The 25,419-nt window shown below is 31.4% G+C and overlaps 2 protein-coding genes across 13 annotated transcripts in view; both read left to right on the top strand.

The window, feature by feature from the left end:
* LOC106783738 (ral guanine nucleotide dissociation stimulator) overlaps positions 1-17,234 on the top strand; it is a 34,851-nt gene extending 17,617 nt beyond the window's left edge. For 3 of the 4 annotated variants that reach the window (XM_014742532.1, XM_014742530.1, XM_014742531.1), the window contains 6 exons: positions 3,411-3,932; positions 10,794-10,898; positions 11,119-11,548; positions 13,388-14,004; positions 14,159-14,473; positions 14,575-17,234. In XM_014742532.1, the coding sequence (XP_014598018.1) occupies positions 3,771-3,932; positions 10,794-10,898; positions 11,119-11,548; positions 13,388-14,004; positions 14,159-14,473; positions 14,575-15,234 (2,289 nt within the window). In that variant the 5' untranslated portion in view covers positions 3,411-3,770 and the 3' untranslated portion in view covers positions 15,235-17,234. The remainder of the gene's footprint in view (positions 1-3,410; positions 3,933-10,793; positions 10,899-11,118; positions 11,549-13,387; positions 14,005-14,158; positions 14,474-14,574) is intronic. The other variant, XM_014742533.1, reaches the window with a different exon arrangement.
* Positions 17,235-19,646: 2,412 nt separating this feature from the next.
* The window catches only part of LOC106783760 (whirlin), a 74,033-nt gene continuing 68,260 nt past the window's right edge, over positions 19,647-25,419 (top strand). For 3 of the 9 annotated variants that reach the window (XM_014742574.1, XM_014742572.1, XM_014742573.1), the window contains exon 1: positions 19,647-20,136. The gene's annotated coding sequence lies outside the window, so the exon portion shown is untranslated. The remainder of the gene's footprint in view (positions 20,137-25,419) is intronic. The other 6 variants (XM_014742571.1, XM_014742568.1, XM_014742576.1 and 3 more) reach the window with 4 other exon arrangements.

Raw genomic sequence — 25,419 nt, 5'->3', positions numbered from 1 at the left:
CGACAATGTTAGCAATACCCGACATTGTCCTCAATGCAAAGCGTTTTTATTTTTCTATTAGAAATACTTCAAATATATGCGCGATAATTGTATACAGGAAACTTTGGCGCAGGAAAAAATTAGCAGAAAAAATTTTCAACAACAATTCTCCTCTTAAAAGATTCGCGAGGAGTAGGAAAATTTAATAGGGATGTGGAATAAGGAGGAGGAAAGTATAGTTCGTTGAACTTTATCCAAAATTATAACGCGCAAGTTCGTCTCGAAAGCTTGTTTTTTTTCTTTTTTTTTTTTAATTAATATCGGTTGCTCGTTACCGACGAGACGAAATTTTAATTGCAGGGGTTCGTTAAAGTCTTCGCATCTATCGCGTGTGTTAGTTATTTACGTCCTATTCTCCGTCACTGTTTCTCTCTGTATCTTTTTATCCATCTCTCTTCTTCTTTTCTGTGACAAGTCGTAACAGGCAGTTCGAGTTTTATCGAAACAAGGCGTAGACGGGCATCGACACTTTTTATCGTGTAGAACTTTTGTTGAATATTTTTTTTTTGCGCTTTATCCAAACCCCATATATATATATATGTTACCGTCGAAGCCGGAAATCAGTCATTGCATACGCAACCCCTCCCCCCAAAACAACCCATACAAGTAAAAAACATTTCTTTCTAAACCTGTTTATCTTTCGATACGATAAGGAACAAAAGATACAGATTTCCATGGAAATTTCTATGAATATCTGTCTAATTAATGTCTAGAAAATATAGCCTGAACATTTGCAAATCGATTTATAACTCGATAGGAAAAAGAGTGTACTTTAATTTAATATAAGTTTTATTCAAATCTATTCACTCTAAGTATAAAAAATATTTGCCGAAACTTTTCAAAGAAATGGCAAAGATTCACAATTTACAGCATTGCATTCTCTGACATTTTATGAACTTTTGCAGATTGATTTATAACTAGGAAAGGTACTCTACGTGTAGACAAAAGAGTGTACTTTAATATAATATAAGTTTCATTAAAATCTATTCACTTTTAGTATAAAAAATATTTACCAAAACTTTTCAAAGAATTAGCAAAGTTGTACAATTTATAGCATTGCAATCTCTGATATTTATATATATATCGTCAAACGTATTTTCGTTTTCTTACAATTAGAGATTCTCAGTGCGAACCAACGTTGCTAATGTTGTCTTTCTATACGAAAAGTTGATATTTTCAAATTCAAAATTCAAAGATTTTATTAATATATTCATAAATATGTATTATCGTTATTTCTACTTAAATTATCTTAAGTTATCATATATTCCCGAAATTCATTAGACCGTGAATTATTTCATTAAAATTATAATAATGTAGTACATAAATCTTACAATTAAATAATTTCGAATTCTTCTTAGTTTCATTTTAATTGACGCTAATGTCGTTGATTATAATGACTTATTAATAAATAACATGATAGATATGAATTTGATATTTGTATTAAAAAAATTCACTGACATAAATGAATAAAGTGAGATAAATTTTTTTTTGCAGGTCAAGTAGACTTGTGCTTTTTTCCTCAGCAACAGGTTTTAATCAAAATTGCGTAAATTGAATAATTAAAATGTTAAGTATTCATTTAGTGTTAGAAACTTGGAATTCTTATTAGTTTTTAAACGACATTAACGTCGTCAATTAAAATGACAAATTAAACAATAATGTAATACATTTACATTTGATATTTCGAAACAAAAATTCATTATCGTAATTAAAAGAAAAGAAAAAAAGAAAAGTTTATTTTCAGTCAAACTTCGTTTTTCTTTTTAAGCAACAGGTTGTAATCAGGATTGCGTGAATTAATTAATTGAAACGCGAAGTATTTAAGAGAATGAAAATAACTTTAAGTTTCTCATTAGACAATTCGTGGTACCTGCTTATATAATAAGTAAAATAATTTATTTTAAATAATAAAACAAAAAGTACTGGCATTTCTTTTTTTTTTTCAATGTAGAATATTATTGGAAAATAAAAAAATTGATTATTTAAACGCACTTGGTAAAAATTTAGTATCAATAAATTGTTCCTATCGACCATTTTTTTTCGATCTAATTTTGGAAGGATCAACAAATAAGAAAGTAAAGATACAAAATGTATTTAATTAACGATATACATTGATTAATATTATCGTCAACAAGCTGTCTTTCCATTTTAATAAACAGTCTTTCTATTTGAACGTCGTATTTTTTAATGATAAACCAATCTAAAAATTGATTAATTTATCGAAAATTGTTTGAGAATAAATTCTACGAATGATTTCAACCGTATAAAACGGTTTATTCGAGCGATAAATATGAACGAACATAGAATACAAATTAAACGAAAGTTTTCACTTAAGAATTTTCCATGAAAATTAATAGAAGGGTTGAAAGGAAGGAAGGAAAGGAAAACGATTATTTTCGTTAACATTTTTCACGAGAATAAAGAGTAAATGTTATTATTTATCGATTCTATTCGATTGTATTCGAAGAATCGATCATTTCTTCGGCGAAAAATTCCAATAATTAATTGAGTTTAAAGAAATAAAATGAACGTTTAATTAGGGAATAAAAAAGAACACACGATAACCTTATCGTCGATGAAAATTTTTAACTTTCCGATATTACTTGTCGAACATCGGAAATCGATATCACGAATATCGTTTTTTATTAACCCTTCGTGTCCCATCTTTGCTACTTTAGTACTTACTATGCGTTCCACGCATCTGAATTTATATCTCGTTGACAAAGGAAAACTATGTATGTATATATGTAACTACATTGATAGTATGAAGCTTCTATTTTCTTTATTTAATTAAAATTATCGATTTTTCCAATGTATTGGCTCGTTTGAAATCTTCCTATCTATTTTTAAACTAACAATTTTAAAATTTCAATACAACTTGAATAGATTGAAAGGTTTCGAGTCTAAAATACAAACTATTTTCTTTTCTTTTTTTTTCACAATTTCTTTTTACACGGAGTGCAAAGTTACTTTTTCATTTTTCGACACGTTGTAAAAAAAAAAAAATAACTTTTAGAACTTTTCAATCCACCACCCTCTTATTTATAAACCGTCACTAACTTTTCGTACAAATCGAGAGTTAATGCATATTCCTGATATATATTTTTAAAATCATTGATTTTGTATTTATTTATTTATTTGAGAACAATCATTCATTATTATTATTATTAATCTATTCGTCAAACTCGAACGATGAAAACTAATTCGTATAAAATATATAATCGATTCAATCTTATCGAATACAAGATTCTACGATTAAAATATAAAAGACAATAGTTTAATGACAATCGAAGAAACGATCGTGTCCAGACAAATTAATTATACAATTTGTTTATAATATATGAAGTACAAACTCGTATACTAATTTCCAGATCGTTCGGTGATGAAATATACTCTCTCTAGAAGATAAAGATTACCAACAATAAAATTTAGGCCGATAGCGATGATGATACTTTGAACGTTTGATAATCACTTCCTCCTTACCTTCATCTTTCTCGCTGTTTTTCGAAAGAGAGAAAGAAAGAGGGTGAAGGGGGAGGGAGTGGGCAGGGCAGAGGTAGGGAAAGAGGCCGTAAATTTAGAGGTGTACGAAAAATGAAATGGGGGAAGGGGGTAAATTTAAGGTGATTAAAAATTGAAGAAGGGTTAATAGAAGAGGAAAGAGGAAGTGGGAGAAGAGGTGAACGGGGAAGGAGGGGAGGAAGATACGTTCGAGAGATATTTGGACGTGGATGCTGTGGCCCGTGTTGGGGGATGATGGGCTAAGCCCAACGTCGCCCCCACCGGCGACCAGTGTTAAGGGCGTCAACAAACTGGCACCCTTTCTTCTTTGTGCACCCTGCAAGCCGAGCCAAAGGAAGAATCAAAGTTCAACGCAGTGGTACGTGCAGCAGGTAAAGAGACACGCACGAAAGCGCTACTCTTGGTCGTTTTTTTTTTCTTTTTATTCTCGACATATTATTCATTTATTTACTTTTTTATTTTGTGTGCGTACCAATTTTGATTTATTTCATTATTTATTTTTTTAATATATATTTTTCCCTTCGTATTCGTGTTTAGCACATTTGTGTATTGTATGTACCTGCATAAACGTTTCTCTTGATATTGTTTTAGATTTTTTTTTATGTATATTTTATAATTAAATATTGAAATAGAATGTTCCGTTAATTATTATTTATAGGATTTTATCTTTAACATTTTCACTGCCATTTTGATATTTATTTTTCTTAAGTAGCGTCTTCTTTTCTTTCTTTCTTTGAATATTATTATTATTAATTAATTAATAAATGAACGTGTTAATTTCATTAAGAATTTATCTTAATCGTTGTCGGTTGTTGATTATTTCGGTCCGATTTCATGATTTTTATGACTTCTCTGTGTTTCTGCTTACGTGTCTCTATATATGTATTGTGCGAATATCGATATTTTTTTTCCTTTTTTTTTCTTTTCTCCTTCATTTAATGGGTTGTTTATTGATAATAAAATGATACTCGTCGAGAAGTTCGACGAGTATGAATTATTGAATGCGATTACGTCGTTTTCGATAAGATATTACGTAAGAAGAACGGCGCACTTTTTAAACGTCGTGTTAAAAAAACTGAAAACCTTGATCTGGAATTCTATTCTTCATGTTTTTCGTTTATTTACCTTGGGTGATTCATACGATGATCGAAAAATCGATACGACGATGTATATATGATTTTTGTAAAGAAATTTCTCTTCAAAATTTGTGCGTTCTACCGCAAATTAATTCTTTTTTTTTTTAATAATAATAATAATATATATATATCGTGTAATTAAATACATTGAAAATTAATATACTAAAATATACTATAAAAATAATCTAATGTCGGCAAATTTTCCCCATCATTTTTTTTTGCAAGCATTCGTTTATTTTCTTTTCTTTCGATATTATCTAATACATTTTCTGATTAGAATTCATAATTCGTCGAATGATATCATCGGGAAAATTCGAATCGATTTGACGGATACAATGAAAAGATAAAAATCAAGATGATAAGAAAAAAAGTGGTAAAAGTAATTTACATTGATCTTTGTCAACAGAACAGAAGATCTTCTTCCGAAGATCATATTCTTCTTGTCTAACAATATTAAATATTTAAATGTATGTATGTGTAATGTTTGTAATATATGTATGTATATATGCATCATGTATGTGTACGTAGTAGCTCAAACTATAGGCGTTAGCAGTGTAATCGAGTAATCAGGGTCACAGTGCCATCGGAACTATATAGTTTGGCTTTAATACTACGCGGAAATGGTGGGGGTTACTATAATAGTAGAAGCTTCGATCGAGTTCATAGTAAATAAGTAGTAAGAATCTCTCTGTTCAATAAAACGAATTATTATTTGTAAAGGAAGGCCACGAAATACAATATAATCCTGGAATTTTCAAATTCAATTGAGATTATTCTCGAGGGTGTTGAAGATGTTCAACAAAATCAATTCAACAATCCCATAATAATAGGCAGTAAAGAAGAAAAACGGGTAGTAGTAGGGAATAAAACTGATTACAATTGAAACATTTTAAAAGTCAATTCGAGCCTGATTTATTTTTTATTTGATAATAATAATATCGAGGTCGCGATGAGAAATGGGGGAACAAAATTGTATTCATAATATTATAAGGAATTGTTACAACATTATTATAAATATTGATTTAGGTATAAGTGTGAGTTTCTTTTTTGTTATGCAAATTTTTCTTTACTTATTCGTTCGCGTACGTATTTCAAATATATATATATTTATATTTATTTAGATACGAAAATGAGTTGAAAATTTGTCGAGCTTATTGTGTTTTTATAAATTTGAAGAATTTAAAAATCTAGATTGTCATCCAGTGATATGCGTTTACACGCAGCTCGGAGTTTATAATTTTAAAGTGCTCGTGACATTTAATTTCCTGCCACGTGATTCATCTTGTGCCCTTAAGGCTTTAACAACAAACTTTAAGTTAATTGTCTATCCGCTACTTACAGTAGTAATACTTAAGTTGCCGTAGTGGCAACGACAGCTAACTACGGAACCGTGTAATTATGCGTTACCTGACCGGAAACCTGGACTTTAGATTTCTGTTAGTACGCGGAATTCAAACGGGAGGTGAGAAAATCCTTTGTTCCTTTCAAAATACGAGAGATATTATAGTGTTTCAGATCATATAATTATATTATCATTATATGATATACGCGTATTAGTTATTTTTGAATATACCGTCAGTTTGAAATTCATCATAGTCAAACAATTTAATTGTGTAAAATGAACGTTCAAACGTTCGATAATATTTCATTGTCTTTTTAAACATTTATACCAAAGATACAAATATACCAAGTGATTTCTGTTGAATTTAAACGAGACTATTCCTTTCGTCAAAATAATAAGTTCCTATAACACGGAAACGCTTTGTTTTCAATGTTACAATCAAAGTTTTGTTTTCTTTTTTAGTACTGTCAAATAGAACATTGGATAGAAATTCTCGAACACGTTGTATAATTTGTCTATAATCCAAATCTATGAATGTGCACAATGTATATATATAGTAGATAAACAGCAACGTAAAGATTGGCGCGTTTTCTCACGCTCCGTTGCATTCCACGTGACTGAGATCACAGTAATATTAAATTCATTCGAGAACGATTTGCGAACACTTGTGAAGTATAAAGAAGAATAGGAAAATTTGTTTTGTCGACGTTATTTGATTACTTTAAGATGATTTTAATAGATATTGTCATTTATATTCAGTGAATCGGAACGCATAGTATATGTGATGTACAATATATATGTGTATGTGCATTTATAAATGATTTCTACATATTATAATTATAGCAATCAAATTTGTCTCTATTTACAAAAATGAATTTACATTATTCGTTATATTCGATTATTAATTTGATTTATTTGCGATACAATTTTCTATTTTTCTTTTTTTATTAAAACAAATATCATTTTTACGTATCACGTATAACTATATAACATTTTATGTTTTAATATAAACTAAATGATCTTTTCCGTCTTTAGAATTAGCAATGCTCTGTTTTATCGTTTGCTCTTTGAACTTCCGTTGAGTTTCATTGCCCACGCGACTACTTTGTCGCGAGAATGTTTCTTCTCTTTTATTCTCTTTTATTCTCTCTCTCTCTCTCTCTCTCTCTCTCTCTCTCTCTCTCTCTCTCTCTCTCTCTCTCTATTTCTCTCTTTATTCGTAATTTTCTTTTTAGCAAGAGACACACACGTTGTTCCTTTTATATCCATAAATACATACACACACGCATACCGAGTGTCTTATTTTCAAATGAATCAGTATGGTCAAATATCTCAAAATCATATCTTATTGAACATATAAAAACAATTGTTCGAGTAATCAATTTGTATGGTTTAGAAGGGTCAAACTATTTAATTCTATATATCATCTCATAATTTACATAATTCGATAAAATATTAGATTATATTCAAAGTAAGTTTTTCTGCTCATAAAATTAATATACGAAAAATTGTTATTAATGGTTTGACGTTATTTGATTTCTTTTTTTTTTTTTATTATTGTTGAACTTTATCGTTTAAGAGAAACTGTAAAAGAAAAATGATAATAATTTAGAAAGTATAAAAATTGTATATAGTTCACGATGATGGATTTATTTGTATGAAAGTGTTAGTAAAACAAAAATGATTAAATTGTTAATCGAAGTTTGTTTCTTCGAATAGACTGTCATCAAATAATTAATAATAAATGATTAATGATATAACGTGGAAGAAATTATAGCTTAGGATCGTAGTGGTGGTTTATCGTTGTTCGTAGATCGTTTCGTAGAAAGTACAAAAATGATAGTATCGACAAATCGATTGGTTCCGGAAACATTCTTGGAATCTTGTATTAGGAATATCGATTGAGAGAGTCACGACAAGGAAGAGAAAGTTTTTGCCCTTCTTAGGATTGTACTCGCTTATACTATTTCTCATATATGTATGGAATATTTCAAATTGTCTCGAATAATTTGCGTGCACTTGCAATTATGTTGTAATATCGTTAATAGACATTTAGAACAATTTAATTGTGATACTTATATCAATTGCAGTAATAGTTTTCTCATAATTCTATTTTGTTGCTATATTTTTGTTTACATAAATTTTTTAATTAATCAAATGTATATAATTACTTAGGTATTTAACAAAATTATATATTCATTTATCATGCCAATTGCAATAAGATTTTTTGTTTTCTATAAAATAAAACATTCGTTCTTAAATATCATTCGATTTTATATTGTTATTAGTTATTGTAGTTTTTAATTATAAACGAATTTTATCGTACTTCGAAATAATGATTTTTTTATTTTATAGCATTTAAAAACGTACCTCTCTCAATATGACTGTTTAATTGATGATGGATAAAGATTAAACATCGTATTAATAGTTTAAACGTTTTAGTCTTTGTGTAGTTGAAACTATAAAGTTGATGATGCTTTTTATAGCGATCTACATTTTCATCGACTAAACAACGTACGTATAAATGCAGTTGTCTAATAGATTATTCTCAAGATGAACGTATTACAAATCGTAACGTAATAACATTTTAACACGAGATTTTAAAGGGGGGGCCGTTAAATGTTCATCCCATTTCTGCCTATGCAATTGTCGGTTCGCTGTTATTTTTATTCTCATCGCGAGAATAAAATACGACACAAACAAAACAATATCATATTTTATTTCCTGCGTATAATTAAATAAATACATATACATTCCTTTCGAGTTCGGGGTTTCAAATAAAATATAAAAATATAAAACAAAACTTAATTAGTTATTTCTCTCGTCCAAAATTATAATACTTGATAAGGTATCACAGGGAACTTGGACATAACTATTGAACATAACATCTACTTCTTTTTTATGTCCAAGTTCTCTGTGATACCTTATCAAATAAAACAAAACTTTTCGTTATTATTTTATTTCACGACAAACGCGTAAGGGGATGTCTCTTCGTAAAAAAAAAATGTTTGCAGAAAGTTATAAGTGTAATAATGTTTGCAATAAGTAATAAATGGTTAAAAATATAAATGATGAAAAATTGTTATCGAACAAATTACAATTACAAATAGAATTTTGATATTATTATATTTCTTGTCTCTTCATCTTGTGTACGTACTTACGTGAACGTGATATTATATAAGAAGTGTTTTAAGAAATAACTGGAAAGTGAAGTTTTACGATGCACGTAAAGAAAGAGAGAAAGAGAAGTAAGGTGCAGGTGAAGGAGAAGTGTAGGGGGGAAGGGGGTTCGAAGGAGAGAAACATTTAATTGTTATCGTTCAGCACTGTGAGAGACTTTGACACGTACAATCGGATTGTTCTTTGAACAATAGACTTGCTCGTAAAGTCAATCCTATCAGGGCTACTTTCAAGGACGAGGAGGTACGAAGACCTCGAGTCACGATTGGCTTCGGTTTATTACTTACTTGAGAGTTTTACAAAAAATATAAAAAAAGAAGAAGAAGAAGAAGAGTAAAAGAAAAAAATTTCATTTATTTATTGACTTAAGAGTCATTCAATCTTAAATAAATATATCCTCTTCGATATATTTATATATCAAATATTAAATATTTTCTATTAAATATCATATACGAGTGGGTTGCAAAAGTTTTTAACTAGATGTAGAAACGATTTTGTTTTTTACTTTCTTTTTTCTCTACGGGAGTAGTCAAATTAATTTTTATAATTCTTATTTTTCTACTTGGTCTCATAATTCTTCAACTCACCTTCGTATTATAGCAATTGTTATATACTTATACTGATATTATTATATTAAATATAACATCATAGAAATTTTTTAAATACATAATAAGAATAAAATTTATCGTAGGAAATAAAATGAAATGAAATTGTTAAATAAGTTTATGTAACTTAATAGTTACATTATATTAGAGTTATAGAAGTTTTTAATTAACCTAATTCAAGTATATGTTTATACCTATAATCATACTTTCATACAGCTATTATAAATTTCCTATTTCTTGCACGTTACATGTTGTCCCATTGCATGCTGATAACATATTATTCAATAATTACCTTCAAAAATATAATATTTTGTGAAAATAACATTTCTTAAATCTGATTTCATTTTTAGATTGAAAAATAGAAAACTCTAGGATATTAATCACCCCCCTATTACCCTGCCATTGACTTTTCGGTAAAGTTAAAATACAATTGATGATATCTCGTGATGGTTCGCGAATGGTATCGTTGTTCAACGATAAAATGTCTCATCCGGTTTAGTTTAGAAGAGGTCGTATAAAAGGATCGGTGGTGGTACTCTAAATGTTCCTCGTCTTCATCGTCATTGTTCATTGTCGTTTGTCGTCGACATGCAACGAAAAAGAGAGATACGCGAGGTCAAATCCGTCGAGTGAACTGGCCGGTTCAATTATCCCAATAAATTCGCTGGGTACACGGCCGAGCAATAACGCGTTCATTGATTAGCTCCTTTCTACTATTATTATGAAAGAGCAAGAGAGGTAGAGAGAGAGTGCATGCATGTAATTTCATAGTCCGTGAAATTAGGTACGTTAATCATCAGCAGATGCCTTTCTATTACTATCGTCCTTCCCAAACACTCGTATTTTCACGAGTTACTGCAACGAACTATTCCAACTTAACAAACCACCTCCCCCATCCGCCCCATCCTTTCCCCAAGCGTTTTCGCTTCGTTTCTTAATCAAGTTGGCACCGTTCTCTCTTTTTTACAGCCCACGTGGCGCTTATGGGGCGAGGAAAGGGGCGATGGCGTCATATACACCGTCTATTTGAAGAAAGTTCGTTATCACAGACCTACGAGAAGCCTTTCCGCATCGGTAAGTTCCCTTTTTTTTCATTTTTTAATTAAACTACGTACCAATTATTACGAATGTATATCAAAAGTTTTCCTCGACTTTGTAATTTAACATTTATTTGAAAAATGTATCTCTATTGTATTTATAATATTAGGAAAAGAGTTTTGATAATATAAGTAATAGAGAAATGTTTTGTTTGAAAAATTTAAATTGTTAAATTATACATTAATTTATTTTTTAGGATTCGGATGATGAAATCTCGCATTTAGAATGGGAGACTGTAAGAGTGCGATTTTTAAAAGCGGGCACCGTTCAACGTCTCGTGGAGAGTTTAGCCAACGACGATGGCGAACTCGAGTCGACCTACATCAACGTATTCCTTGCAACATATCGTGCTTTTACCACACCGCGAGAAGTGCTCGAACTGCTTCTCGCCAGGTACGATGCGCTCGACGAAAGTACAGGTGCCCTCACCGGTGAACAACATCGCAAAACCCTCATTCAAGCGCTTCACGTTTGGCTCGACGCCTATCCCGGTGATTGGAAGACCCCACCGAATCATCCCTTACTCGCTAGGCTTCTCGATTTTGCTCATAGACGTTTACCTGGCTCGGAACTCGAGCTGAAGGCTAAGCATCGTTTGCATAGATTCCAACGCGAGGATAAAGTTGGTAAGATATCTCTTCTATTTGAATATTTGATGTAATAATCGATAAGTAAAAAATATCTCGGTATATTTTAGATAATAATTTTCTTCAGACGTTTATTAATCAAACTTATAGTATTATAATATGTGTCAGAATATAATATGACACTTGACTGATATGATTCTAAGAATATTAACACAATAAAAATTTATCTCATAATTTATTTTTTCTTTTTTATATTAATTATTTACTTTATCTATTTAATAAATCATAAAATAAAATTTTGTTATTCACATCATATTAACCCTTTGAACTATAGCTATTATATTTTTAGTAAAAAAACTTTTAATTATAATATAGTTGCTTTAATTAATTGAACGAGTAAATTACATTTTTTATCAAGATTTGTTTTTTTTACTTGAAGAAGGTGGTCCTATGTAGTGTACTCTAAGGTATATCATGGTATACTATAGACTTGCATAGTTTTTAATTTCTGCGTGATGGAAAGAAGACCTCAGTTGTATTAATAATTTTTTCTTCTTCTCTTGTGCAATTTGCAATATGTAACGTAGACTCTTTTTCTATACACTCATTCAACAGTTGCTAACATTCATTTGATATTCGTTCAATATTAGTTATCCAACGTATAAATTAGTATCGTATTTGAATTAGTTTTTTCATTAATTTTATGGACAATCGTTCTATTGGAAATCGTTGAATGGGTCGATAGATAGAACTCCTCGTTCGTTTATGACCTTAAACACCTTTTCTTTTTTTTTCTTTTTTTCAGTGCTAATCATTAACGTGGAAATGTAGAAAGATGATATCATCGAGCAAACGTCATTCACGTGTATTACGTTATTTCCGACCGAGTAGTATGACACATTAAAAATGCGTTAATTATAATCCATTATCTATAGAATTAAAATAATAATTTTTAATGTAAAATTCGCGTTCGGAGGATTACGACGAATGCATTAGGACCGGTAGAGAAACTATCCTATTTTAATTCTGTGATTTTGTGTTAACGAGAAAATTAAATTAATTATTATTAATAGATATTATTCAATCGATCGATCCGATCCGATTCGTGCTTTTGTGGTTATTCGTAATTTCCGTTTTATGATCGAATATTTAGAATGGATCCTCTTCTGTGGTCGTGGATGTTATATTAAACGATACGAATGTTTGCTACCGGATGTTTGCTCGTGTTCTTATCACGATCGGTTCGTTGGGAAATGTCGATGAATATGCTGAGGATAGCTGTTCATCGTAAACCATCGACTTAACTGAATCATTCCTATGACTGGATAATAAAGACCAGCTTTCTTGTATTAACAATAAGCCTCGTGTTGCACCTGCTCAGCTTGAAAGAATTTCGCTTTGATGGGATCGTACGAATCGGATCTGCTTGTTTATCTAGATTATTTGCCGAGTCATGACTTTTACAAACATAAGTTAAACGTATTTCTAAAAAAAATGAAAAAATGATTGAGAGAAAATTAGAGCGGAAGAAGATGATATACAGTCAGGGATAAAAGTAAATGACTGGACAGGAATTAGATATGATTATCGGTGAAATTCATTGAAAAAATATTATTTTATTATTCTTATTTTTAATAAAAAAAAATATTCCAAACAATTTTGTTAAGTTTACGGTTCTCTTATACTATATTACATATTTGTTTGCGTATATGTAACGTTACACGCTACTGCCGAATTTCTTTTTTTCTATTCGAAGAAACTGTTGAATAAAAAATAATTAATATTTAAACTTTTTCGTATAAATAAATGGTATTTTTAATAGAATACTAATATAATGTGCATAAATATTAATTGGAATATATGTATGTCAATTTTCAGACTGCGTCGTGTACGACAATGACCGAGTTCATGGCAGTTCAAATTCGAACGGTGATCAAGGGACCAATTATACGTTCCCTGAAGTTCCTCAACGACACTTTGCCGAACAATTGACTCGCATGGATGCCGAGGTTTTTAAAAAACTCGTTGCACATCAATGTTTAGGAGCAGTTTGGTCGAGAAGAGATCGTTCGAGGAATCACGAGGCAGCTACAGTTTTAGCAACAGTTAATCAATTCAACGCAGTATCCTTACGCGTTATCTCGACTATTTTGATAGAACCAACTATGAAGTCGCAAGATCGTGCGAGAATTCTCGAGGCGTGGATCGATATAGCACAGGAATTAAGAGTCCTCAAGAATTTCAGTAGCTTGAAGGCCATTGTTTCCGGTCTACAAAGTAATCCGGTTTACAGGCTAGAAAAATCTTGGCAATCTATGCCAAGAGAAAAGCACGAACTTTTCCGTGAACTCGAAAGAATATTTTCCGAGGAGAATAACGCATGGACCCAACGTGAATTGTTGATCAAAGAAGGGACAGCTAAATTTGCGGACACGGCAGGTAGAAGCGATAGACATCTTCAGAAATTATTTCAGAAGCAAAATACTCACGCCGGAGTAAGTTTCACGATAATAATCAATAGTTCAATTCGATTATTATAATATGTAAATATAAAAGCCACCCTCTTGGTTTTGGTGTGGTCTTCCTATATATAAAATAAAAATGTTTAAAAAGATTTTGTTTTTCATCGTAGATTTTGATAATTTTCAGAACATCAGTTACGGCACGATACCGTACTTGGGCACGTTCCTGACGGATCTCACAATGATCGACACTGCTATCCCGGATACGATAGCGGACGGTCTGATCAATTTCGATAAGAGACGAAAGGAGTTCGAGGTACTCGCAAGAATAAGACTGCTTCAAGGAGCTGCGAACGCTTACAACTTTAGTAAGGATCAATCGTTCGATCGTTGGTTCCATTCCGTAGTGGTGTTGGATGATCGAGAGGCGTACAAATTGAGCTGTCAAATAGAACCTCCACCGCCCGGTAATACCTTAAATAATCGGGGCAAAAAGAAACAGGTCAGAAAATAATAATTAAGCTCGATTTCGTTGATCGATTAATTCGTCCACTATATTCTTACCTTAGTCGAAAGATGATTGAGCCGAAATTTGTTTTACAGAATCATCAAGGTCATCGGAAGAACGACTCGATAGCGTCGACTTCTAGCTCGAGCAGTTCGCAATTCTATTGCGATCTCGATTCTTTACCAAGCTCGCCCCATAATTCCTTGGATCGTCGTACATCACCGTCGCAAATGTCAAGTTCCTCGTCGAGTTCGTCTTTGCCATCATTGGACGTATCCTTGAGCTCGGGTGGAGGTGGCGGGGGTGCGAACGCGACAAATCGTTTGGCACCGCCGAGTGGAACTTCGTTGACAGCGAATGGAAGTACACCGAACTTGGTTGGGCTCTCGAGTCCGAGTCATTCCCACAAGAATTCACCGGATTTTTATATTATCAAGGTTACCATGGAGAGCGAGAACGTAGAGACGGACGGTGTGGTGCTTTACAAATCCATCATGTTATCTAACAACGAGAGGACTCCCCAAGTAATAAGGAACGCTATGCTTAAATTAGGGATCGAGGGTAGTCCCGATCAATATACTCTCGCTCAAGTTTTACCCGATCGCGAAATGGTCTTACCCCATTCGGCTAATGTTTATTACGCCGTCAACACCGCGCACAATCTTAATTTTATTCTAAGACCTAAAAGAGACGTCAATGATTCTACTGCCACGGACAGTCCCAAAAGTAAAACAAGTCATAATCACAAACGGTAGTGTTGGCTACACGAGGATCTTATCCTCGGTCTATCCTCGAAACTTTCAATGCGACACGATCGTCTTTCGCAACTCGAATACGATCACGATTGATGGGAGGGCTGTTGGAGATAGAGAGGAGGGAGGGAGGGGGGTTAAAGGAAAGAAAGAGACAGAGAAAACATCGATTTCTTTTTATTTCTTACGTTTCCTCGAATTTTTCATCCCTCTCGGAACGTGTTCGCTGTTATTCATATTTTTTATTTTATCCCTGTTATATTTGATCGTTTGGAACATCCTCGATATCTCCGAATCTCATTTAGCGCTGCCATTTGGTGCATCTCGCTATTAACTTGTGTTGTTTTCTCTTTCATTTTCTTTTTTTTTTCTCCTTTATTTTATTTTTTTTTTTTCTTTTTTTTTTAACATCCATGACAGAAAGCCGTATCATCCGTTACACTTCGTAAATCGAATCGAACGATCGCGAATGCATTTAATTTTTAAGCTACTACGTCATTTTTATCGTTTTATTGCAACATTAATCAACGGATTAATTAAAGTATTAGTGCAAGGAATACGTTTAGCATGGATCATATGTTTTTATCTATCGCATAAAGAGAGATTGTTTAAGTCGAGAAAGAATGTAATTGATGATGAAAGGTTCAGTATTACAATGTAATATCGAACTTGAAACGTATATTTACAAACGTTTTAATACAAGTGCATAACATACATATACATACACAAGTTGCATATACACATCTATCCACGTATACGTATTTATATTTACATTGACTTAGCGGTTATATTGAGATTATAAGGAGAAACAATTTGAATAAGAAGAAGAAGAAGAAGAAGAAGAAAAAGTGTTCGAGTTGAAGAGAACGTTGGAGAATTGTGATCATTGTATATAAAAATCTTTAGGAGTTTCGTGTTGAGAGGTTTCGTTAATGATAGAACCGGCAAAGTGTGGACCAAGTTATAAAATCATTCATTGAAAGAAAATAAAACAAAATTAACAGGGAAGATAAATACATGAATAAATACATACGTACATACATACATACATACATATATATTGTCAATTAATAACTTTCAACGAAACGAGAGAAATTTAATATTACATGTCGGTGTGTAGTAGAAACCTTTCGCAAAAGGGAAGACCAAACGTATTATACATTGTAGTCTCGTTCGAGTGAATTATTTTAGGGAGATATAGAAAAGAAGAAAAAATTAAAGGGTTGGAGAGGGAGGGGAAAGAAAAGAGAATAATAAAATAAAAAATAGAAGAAACAAAAGGAATTGGAAGAAAAAATGGGCAAACGAATTCTGTGATATCGGAGTCTCTTATTCTGGCCTCGAGTAGAAATAATGGATCATTGACAATGGATCGGGTTTTCATTTCTATACGAAATCAGGAATTTTTTACGTTTATATCTCGTCTCTCGAATAAATCGAATGAACGAATTCATCGCAAAATCAGATAAGCAAAACTAGAGGTCTAAGCTAAAACATGATCGTATATCGTTCGATTCTATTTCGCGATGTTACCTGCTATTACTAAAGCAGATTGTCGATAAATTTTTAACAAGCAATTGTGAATAAGGAACGTGGAATGTAACGCAAAGTAAAGAAAACAAAAAAACAAACAAAAATCGATAGAGGAGACTGTTTAGAAAAGAAAAAAAAGAAAAAGAGAGAAAGATGACCAATTCGCACAATGCCGATCGAGCTTAATTTTTGTTGATCTAGTTGGGCGTTCTGTGTGTGTGTGTGTGTGTAAGTTTTTCTTTTTCTATTTCTTTCTTTCTTTCTTTTTTTTTTTTTTTAAATTAGCGTTTTAGGCAATTTTGTACTTATCTTTGTCGAACTCCCTTTGTTCGGATTAGCTAGTTATTAATTATAATAATATACGTGTTGTTGTACACACACCTATCCGTTAATGATCGAAGTCGCGTCGTGCAAAATGGATGTATAATGTAAACCGATAACAAAAACGAAAATAGACGGCCTAAACTTTTTCATGATTTATCGAAGATCCTATCGGCCCTTCAAACAAATTTCCGTATCCACGTAATTCGATTGTTTCCAGGGTTCCTGATTATCCTGGTGTATATAATACATATATATTATATATATATACATACCATAGTTTTGTCAAATATGATAGATCATCGTAAAATAATTTAACACATAAGGTATAATTTGTCACGATAATCTCGTGTGTATATCTTTTAAAATTATTTATCCCCTCTTACCCCTTTACAACAACAACAACAACAACAACAATATTCTTCCTTAATTAATCATAACATAAATTTTGTTTTACATTTTCCTGACGATAGATCGCAACCTGTATCCATCTATAAGAGCCATCCATTGTGAATTTATCCGATATCATTAATATCCTGAATCCTCGAAAATTTCCCTCTTGGATGAACGACGATGCGTTAGCTAGGTAAAAGCGATAACGTCGCTCCACCAAGCCGATGAGTGGACTTCCGGAATGCAAGTACATCCGGCACGCGAACCTGTTGAGCCAAGGTTAAAATGGGAGAGAGAGTGCAAGTACCCTAAGTTTCATTTCAAAGCCAGGTAGGTAAAGTCTTTAGTTTAGTCTTTAGCTCGTGCTAAGAATAAAACCCAAGTTAAATGGTGTTCCTGAACGATTTGTCTTATCTATATATTTCTTTACTACTATATATATATATATATCTTTTCTGCTTTACTGAATCAATGTGATAATGAAAGCAAAGCTTTCTACTGCGACAACGACAAGGATGACGACGATGAGGAAAAAGAAGTATTGTATAACAACGGAAGTTGATATTAGACGTTGCCACGAGTTTAGGAAACTGGTTCAAGGTCAGACCAAATACGTCAGAGATAGAAATTCGCTAACTGTTTGAATTTTAGGACGTATACACCTACATAATTCGTGCTTACAATTTCATCGATTTATATATATATTTTTCTAACGAATTTATGCACATCCCACTATCATTCCGTTTTATAATTCTTCTATAACTTTTAGTTTTCTCTGTATACGTAGTTTGAAGTTTAAAGAGTAAAGAGAAAAGAATATTTTGACGTGTATATAAGTTTGCATTTTGTAAAGTTAAATTACATGTCTGACCATGTTTACGTTTTTTTTTTACTGTGAACTGACAACTTGATCTGTTGATGTTAATACGTAAGTACAGGGGATGATAATGTTTTTGATTTATGTTTTTCATCAAAGAGAGAAAAATAAGATTCATATATATTTATATACGTAGTGTGATTATTAATCAAATTCATATTTCAATTCCGCATAATAGTTTCTTTACTTACACAACGAATTATACTATACGAGAATCGAACCTGTGAGAAGATTGCCAAGAAAATTCTCATTTTAAAGGCAAATATTTTTCAATCGGATTCAAAAAGAGAAAATGAAGATGAGAAAGGAAGAAGTAGCTAGTAGTAGGAATAGAATATTCCAAAAATAGCCTCTTTTCTTTTATAGATCTCTCATACTTTTTGATCTATCACGTATAAAGGCGTATTCGAGCAAAGAAAATTGTCCAATTGCCGTTTTGTGCGTATCGAGTCCGTGTACAATTCTCTGCAGTTGAAAAAAACCAATGGGTGGTAATGAACATACGAAAGGGATGAAAAGATAAACGAATTGATTGATACAGACATTTGATTTCTTTTTCTTTCTTTTAGGTAGTATATAAGAGAGAGAGAGAAAATAATTTTACATTGAACAAAGACGGGAGAAATGATTTGTCGCAAATTGTAGACAAAAATGAAGTAAACTATTATAAAATAATTCAAATAATTTATTATTAACTCTTCGAATACGATTTTTTGTCTTCGTATTGAAGTAAAATTAGTTGGTCAGATCGAATAGAACGTAATACGATTGATTGGTCCTTTTTTATCTTTTTTATTCTATCTACATTTATATAAATGTTATTGTGTCGAAATTTTACTTTGTATAAAATTAACTTTAAAAATATTAATTAAAAAACGTACGAACTTTTAATTCATCCTAATATTTATCATTGGAGAAATCAACGAATCCAGAGTTTTCGTATATCATTCATAACAAATTGAAACGAAATATAATTATAATTAAATCTATCAAAAATTAGACGCGATTTAAATAAATAATTGTTTAACGAAATGTGTAACATATCGAAGTAACAAACGGAGAGTGATATTATAAGCCTCGCTCAGTTGTAAATGAGTTTGCGCGTTGAGAATAAGGGTTGAACGATACCACTACCAAAGAGGGTAGTGAAGGGTGGAGAAGGAGTAATAGTAGTAGCAGTAGCAGGAGCAGAAGGGGTGGTAGAAAAATAGTTAGAGTAAAGTATCGTGAGATGGCGCATCGTTAGTTTAGGGGGGGTCGAACTAAAAGCTAGTATAGGGATATATAGTCGCCGATTGAACCGGTGAACTCGAGGATATGCAACCCCCGGCTGAGGCCTCGGCCTCGCTGACAGTGGCGGCAGTCGCGAACAGTCGCGAGCTCGGTGCCGAACTGGGGCGATGTTGCTTGTCATTCGTTTACGCGATCAACACGAATTTTCGCCATTGCTGGTGCCGTCGGTAAAGTTAATAATCATCAAACGTATTTATATTTTCTAATTACATTCGTATCAATCTTTTATCGTCCTATTAATATATAACATTATTAGTATTATTATTATTCGTATTATTCGTATTCGTATTCTATTAGTTCTCTAGTGAACATATTTTTTCTTTCGTCTCAATTAAATCATTATCATTACAAATATTTGGTCATTATTATTATTACTACGGGACGCCATAGCGATCGGTTCGCTAACTTCGACTATTACGCGACGACGATACCCACCTCGATATCACACGTGAGCAAGACGACATTCTTCTACGAACGAGATGATAGACGTAAGTTTAGAATCTACTACAACAAAATTCACGAACTTTTTATTATATTTTATTTCTATTTTTTTTCTTTTTCTTTGGATTATTGTATAGGGGGGGGGGTTTATTATCGTCGTCGTATTGGTTTCTTTGATGATACTAATATTTGATTGTGTACTATATTAATTGGTTATTAAACCAACGGTAAACTCTTTGAATTGAAATATTATTTAATCGTTCGTCAAAGTTACTTCGAATATCGATGATATCGTAATTATTTATCTTTCGTTGTTCGTTTCACGTTGAGATTTTCAGTCGTATCTCACTTGGCCTTGTTACGATAGAGGAAAGAAGAATGAATAATTAATAAACAGGGGGTGGAGGGGGTTAATTTATGAAAGAACAAAGTGTTACCAAAGATTGTCGGTTACTTCAATCGGATTATTTCGTCAAGGTCTTATGACGCCGAACTCGTTCTTCGAGATATTGGAAAGAACGAAGAGGAATTATGATCGGAGATCGTGGAAGCACTTGAAAGTCTAAACAGCAATGGCGCGCGATCGTTGTTCCGTTTGACAGAGTTCTGTACAATTTCGTTTGATCCTTTGATTATTTTCTTTACTTGCTAGTTATTTTTATAACGTTTATGTAGTAGTCGCGTTTACATTTTACTATCTATCGAGAACCTGGCATTTACCTACTTACTTGCAGAATATATTATTATTATTATAGATAGAGATATATTCAAACGATTATTATTTTCTTATTTACCCCACGAAAGATTAAAAGAAATGTTTTTCTCTTAAGGTAGAAAAATCATGATATTTAACGTAATATAAAACATAAAATATCTCGCACATATCTATTCTTGTATAAAGTATATTATTACTATTTTTCATTCTTGGTACAAATCCGTATACTTTCTGTTTCCTTTGAAATTACACATACACACACACATATTTTTTGATTTATTCGTATTTCTTTATTTTCTCCGCCAAGTTTGATCAAAAAACACAAGTCCGTCGTAACACACACGGAAGATTTTGTGTGTTGCGTCATTACTATCGTATGTTAGAAATTCCTTAATCAACCGTTCCTTTTTTCCATCAAGAATTAATGAGCTTCACGTCAAAGGAGAAAAATAATTACTAATTTTGTGTAGGGAAATTTAATTTCTCTCATGGAAAAAAAAAAAGTATTATTTAAAAATTCATTCATATAAAAGAAAAAGATAATTTCTAGGAACGTTTGTGCAGCGAATTTACTTGTATGCTTAATTTATAAAAATGGGAATAAACAATTTAGCGTATCGCAATGATAATATTTAACAAAAGTAAGTTTGTAATAAATTCAAAATACTTTCGCGGGTTTATTACGGGTGCGTGAAAACTTCGTTATTCCGTGCCAACAATTCGGACCAGGGGGTTTGCTTGAAAACCTGTAGATTATACGTTCGCTTGCCAAATTACCGAAAGCTTTTCGCCTGGTGGAAACACGAATTTTTTCTACGCTCGTGAACTATGTAATAAGATATGTATATCCAAGGGTAGTATAGAATCGATGTGTTTTTCTACGAACTATTTCCTTACCTTGCTATACCATATACATCACTTATGTTAGTTTATCGTCAAGAGAAGTAAAAATGGTTATATGAAATAGTCACACAATATCATTATTCTATACGTAATCGATTTTAACGATCATGCGATAATACCATTTATTCATTTCTTTTTTTTGTTTAAAGCATTTCTTCCTTTTTCTTTTTCTATTGTTATCATTTTTAATCGTTAAAGATATAAATTTATTTATGAGAACAAAAAATTTGAGATATTAATCTATTATCTTCTGACTTATTATTTTTCATGATCGTTCTTTGCTTTAGATTATATTTGCTATGTTAATATACAGTTTTCGTACGTATATTTCTTTTCTATTATACACTTGTAATATGTTATTTAACGTTAGATTTATCAATTGATCAATATAATTAACTCTAATCGTTATATATATTTCTATATTAAATTTAATCTTTTCTAAATCAAAACCAACTCTGTGTATAAAAATAATATTAGAAATGTCGGTTTTTTTTTTTTATTATTCTTAGGTGATAGTCTTGTGGTACCTATAGAAAAGAAAAATATATATAGAGGTAATTAAATTGACAATTACAACAAAAAAATAAGATAGATCGATTGTGTGGAAATTTTCAAATTTGACGTCGTTCATGTTTTCAAGATGTGCATAAATTCGTACACACATACGAAAGATCTTTTTTGCATTTTTATTCTTTCATAAAAGTAGAGAGAACAGTCCGAGAGACACGAGGTCCTCCTCTTTTACACCCCTACACCCTCCTACTCCCCATGGTTAAAGTAATCTGGGGAAATCGTGCGCGCGCATATCCACTTTTACAGTGGAGAATACATTTTCCACGACGAACACTGCTTTTGTTAAATCGTCGAAGAGTTTTTTTATTTGCGTTTTAACTTGTAAAACCGATTGGTTGAATTCGGCTGCCGAATGCAGGCAGGGGACACTCACCAACAGGATCCTTTTGTCCGATTACTTCTTTTATTATCGAGTAGGTAGAAATACTCGTATTGACAGAATTCTCTTTTTCGGAAATGCAATATTCGATGGTGAATTCGTTTACATCGAACGGACAGCATCCTATTTCGTTTTCGACGTTTTTACCCTCAGCCCCCCAGCCTGCTTTCCATTGAATTTTGGGGATACCCCAAACGTCAGTTAAATATGTCAGTTGTTTCTAAAAACCAAATATTAAACACGAAGAATATTCTATTTTTAATTATTTCTTATAAAATTGATCTCCTTATTATTTTTATTCGACAAATGAAAAACAATATGAGAGAAAGAGAGAAAGTAGTCAATTTAAAAACAAAAATTGAAAAGAAATAATAATACTTTGGTACGTGAAAAATAGAGAGAAAGAGAGAATAGAGAGATAAATATTTTATTCAATTTTACTGTGCTTTGCGCGGATATACAAAGGAACGAGCGTAAAATAAATGAAAAATAAATAAATAATAAATGATATTAATTTGATATATAGAAAATATTGATTTAAATGAATCGCGCAGAGAGGTATATAGATTATCTATTTTATTCTATTATATTTTCATCTTTCCTATGATATAAATATATAAAAATTAAACGTCAAACAAAAAAATGACAAAATAATAACACAGATGCTATAATAATAAATTTATAAAAAGAAAAAAAGGAACTATAACGATTCGATATAAAAAGAAAATATAGAGGGAAAGGAAAAAGAAAAAGAAAGAGAGAGAGAGAAAGAATGATAAAAAAAAAGCACGTAACATAAGAAAGCTTTAAAGCCGAACCCATAAGATGTAAGTATCTTTTGTTTGTCCATCGTTTCTTATCCTTGTAGACGCTCGAGTTTCCCCTTCTAATGGTTCCAACAATATTTGTATTTTAACTTACAATCACAGGGAAAAAGGAAGTAGAATCAGTGAAATTTTCTTAACACGCGTAACACACGTAGTAGACATTTCTATATACGTTCTAATGGTATTTCTGGTAATTCAATTAAATATCATTTCGAGTTTCACCACGTTTATTACGTTTATTTTGTTATTTTCATTGAACTGAGATTGACCATATATTAACATCACGTACCATACCGTACCATACCATACCATACCATACTCATCGAATTTATTTGTAGATTTTATTCGAGATTACAACTACAAAATTATTACACGTTCTGGCAACGAATTCGAATTAATTAATACCAGTCACATAAGTTCAAAATTAACAATTTTTATAATTTGTAACTTATTACATAGAATTCAAGATTAAACATTGTTCCAATTTGACAAAGTGGAATAAGTCGAAATGATCTTTCTCTCTCTCTCTCTCTCTCTCTCTCTTTTATTTTTATTCGTAGTGATACTTTCCAGTCCACGACCTCATGGCTGTTAGAATCGATCTTCGTGACGTAGTACGTGAACTTCCCCCTTCGTGGAAAAAAGGCGAGGAACTGGCTTCACCATGTTAATAACTAATAACTATACTATTATACTTATTATACCTAAGTTCAAATAGAAACGTGTGCGCACGTTGTTATTACGTCGAACCGTTTCTATTTATTTCTAATTTAAATCATTTTTTTCAATTTATTATTTGTTCAATATATCAAATGAAAAATATTCTATCAACGACGTTTGTGAAAATTTATTCAACTTACTCGAATAAATAATATATAATATAATTCGTTTAAAGCGTAAAATTCATAAGACTTTTTTTCAAATGAATTTCGAAGGGATACAGTACGAATGAAATTACTATTTATGCATATCAAAAATAGTGTTATTAATATTATTAAATTAAATACGTGGAAGGGTTGACAAGTTTTAAAAAGCTTACAATTTTCATTTTTTTTTTGATGGCAAATAATAGACGATATTTTCATTATTAGAATTCAAGGTTTTCTCCAACGATCGTGGATTGTTAGATTTGATAATTTCAAACTTCTTTAGCTATTTCTCGTGATGTTATGCGATTATTATTTGCATCCACCGGTGCATTAATTTTGCCGTAATCATCTTTAACTGTACAATCCTTTTACGTGGTAAATATTTCAAAATGAAAATGACCAGAACGAAATTTCCAATAGTAATTTTGACTCTGGCGTTCGTTTAAATGTATACTCTTCGTAAATGGCATATAATTTTGTTCTCGTTTGCACCGCATTATTAACCCTTGCGGTAACGAATAATAAAAGATAATAATATGAAGAAATTACTCACTTTGATTTTACGTTTCTGATGCGTTGCGGTAAAAAAAGAAAAAATTCTTGACAGATCGAAACATAATTTTAAGGTTTGGAGTAAGATTCAGGTATCGGTAAATACGATTAATGAAGAGATAAAACTTAGAAATAAATAATATTAATAACACATATATAAATAATATGTATGTGTGTGTGTGTGTGAATATTTATGCATCCATATAGTCTAGACGTTATATAATTAATGCATCGGAAAAAATTGATAATAATAATAATACGAGCGTACGTATGCATGTAATACATATATTTACAGAAAACATATATTATATTTTCTTTTTGTTAAAAAATAAAGCGTAGTTTTCTGCTCGGTAAGTTATCGCGATTTTACGCGACAGCTTTAAAATCGATGAAAATAATGTTTTAATAAAATATTTAATTAAAGTAAAAGGAAAAAAAAAGAAGGAAAGTTGGTCGGAATAATTTTGTTCGTTTCGACTCAATGAGACAAATCTGTAATAAAATACGATGAA

This window comes from Polistes canadensis, unplaced genomic scaffold (genome assembly GCF_001313835.1).
Source record: "Polistes canadensis isolate GaletaPanama2010 unplaced genomic scaffold, ASM131383v1 scaffold_25, whole genome shotgun sequence".
NCBI classification, from domain to species: domain Eukaryota; kingdom Metazoa; phylum Arthropoda; class Insecta; order Hymenoptera; family Vespidae; genus Polistes; species Polistes canadensis.
The sequence above is the reverse complement of the archived record's forward strand: the minus strand, read 5'-3'. Positions and strand labels throughout refer to the sequence as shown.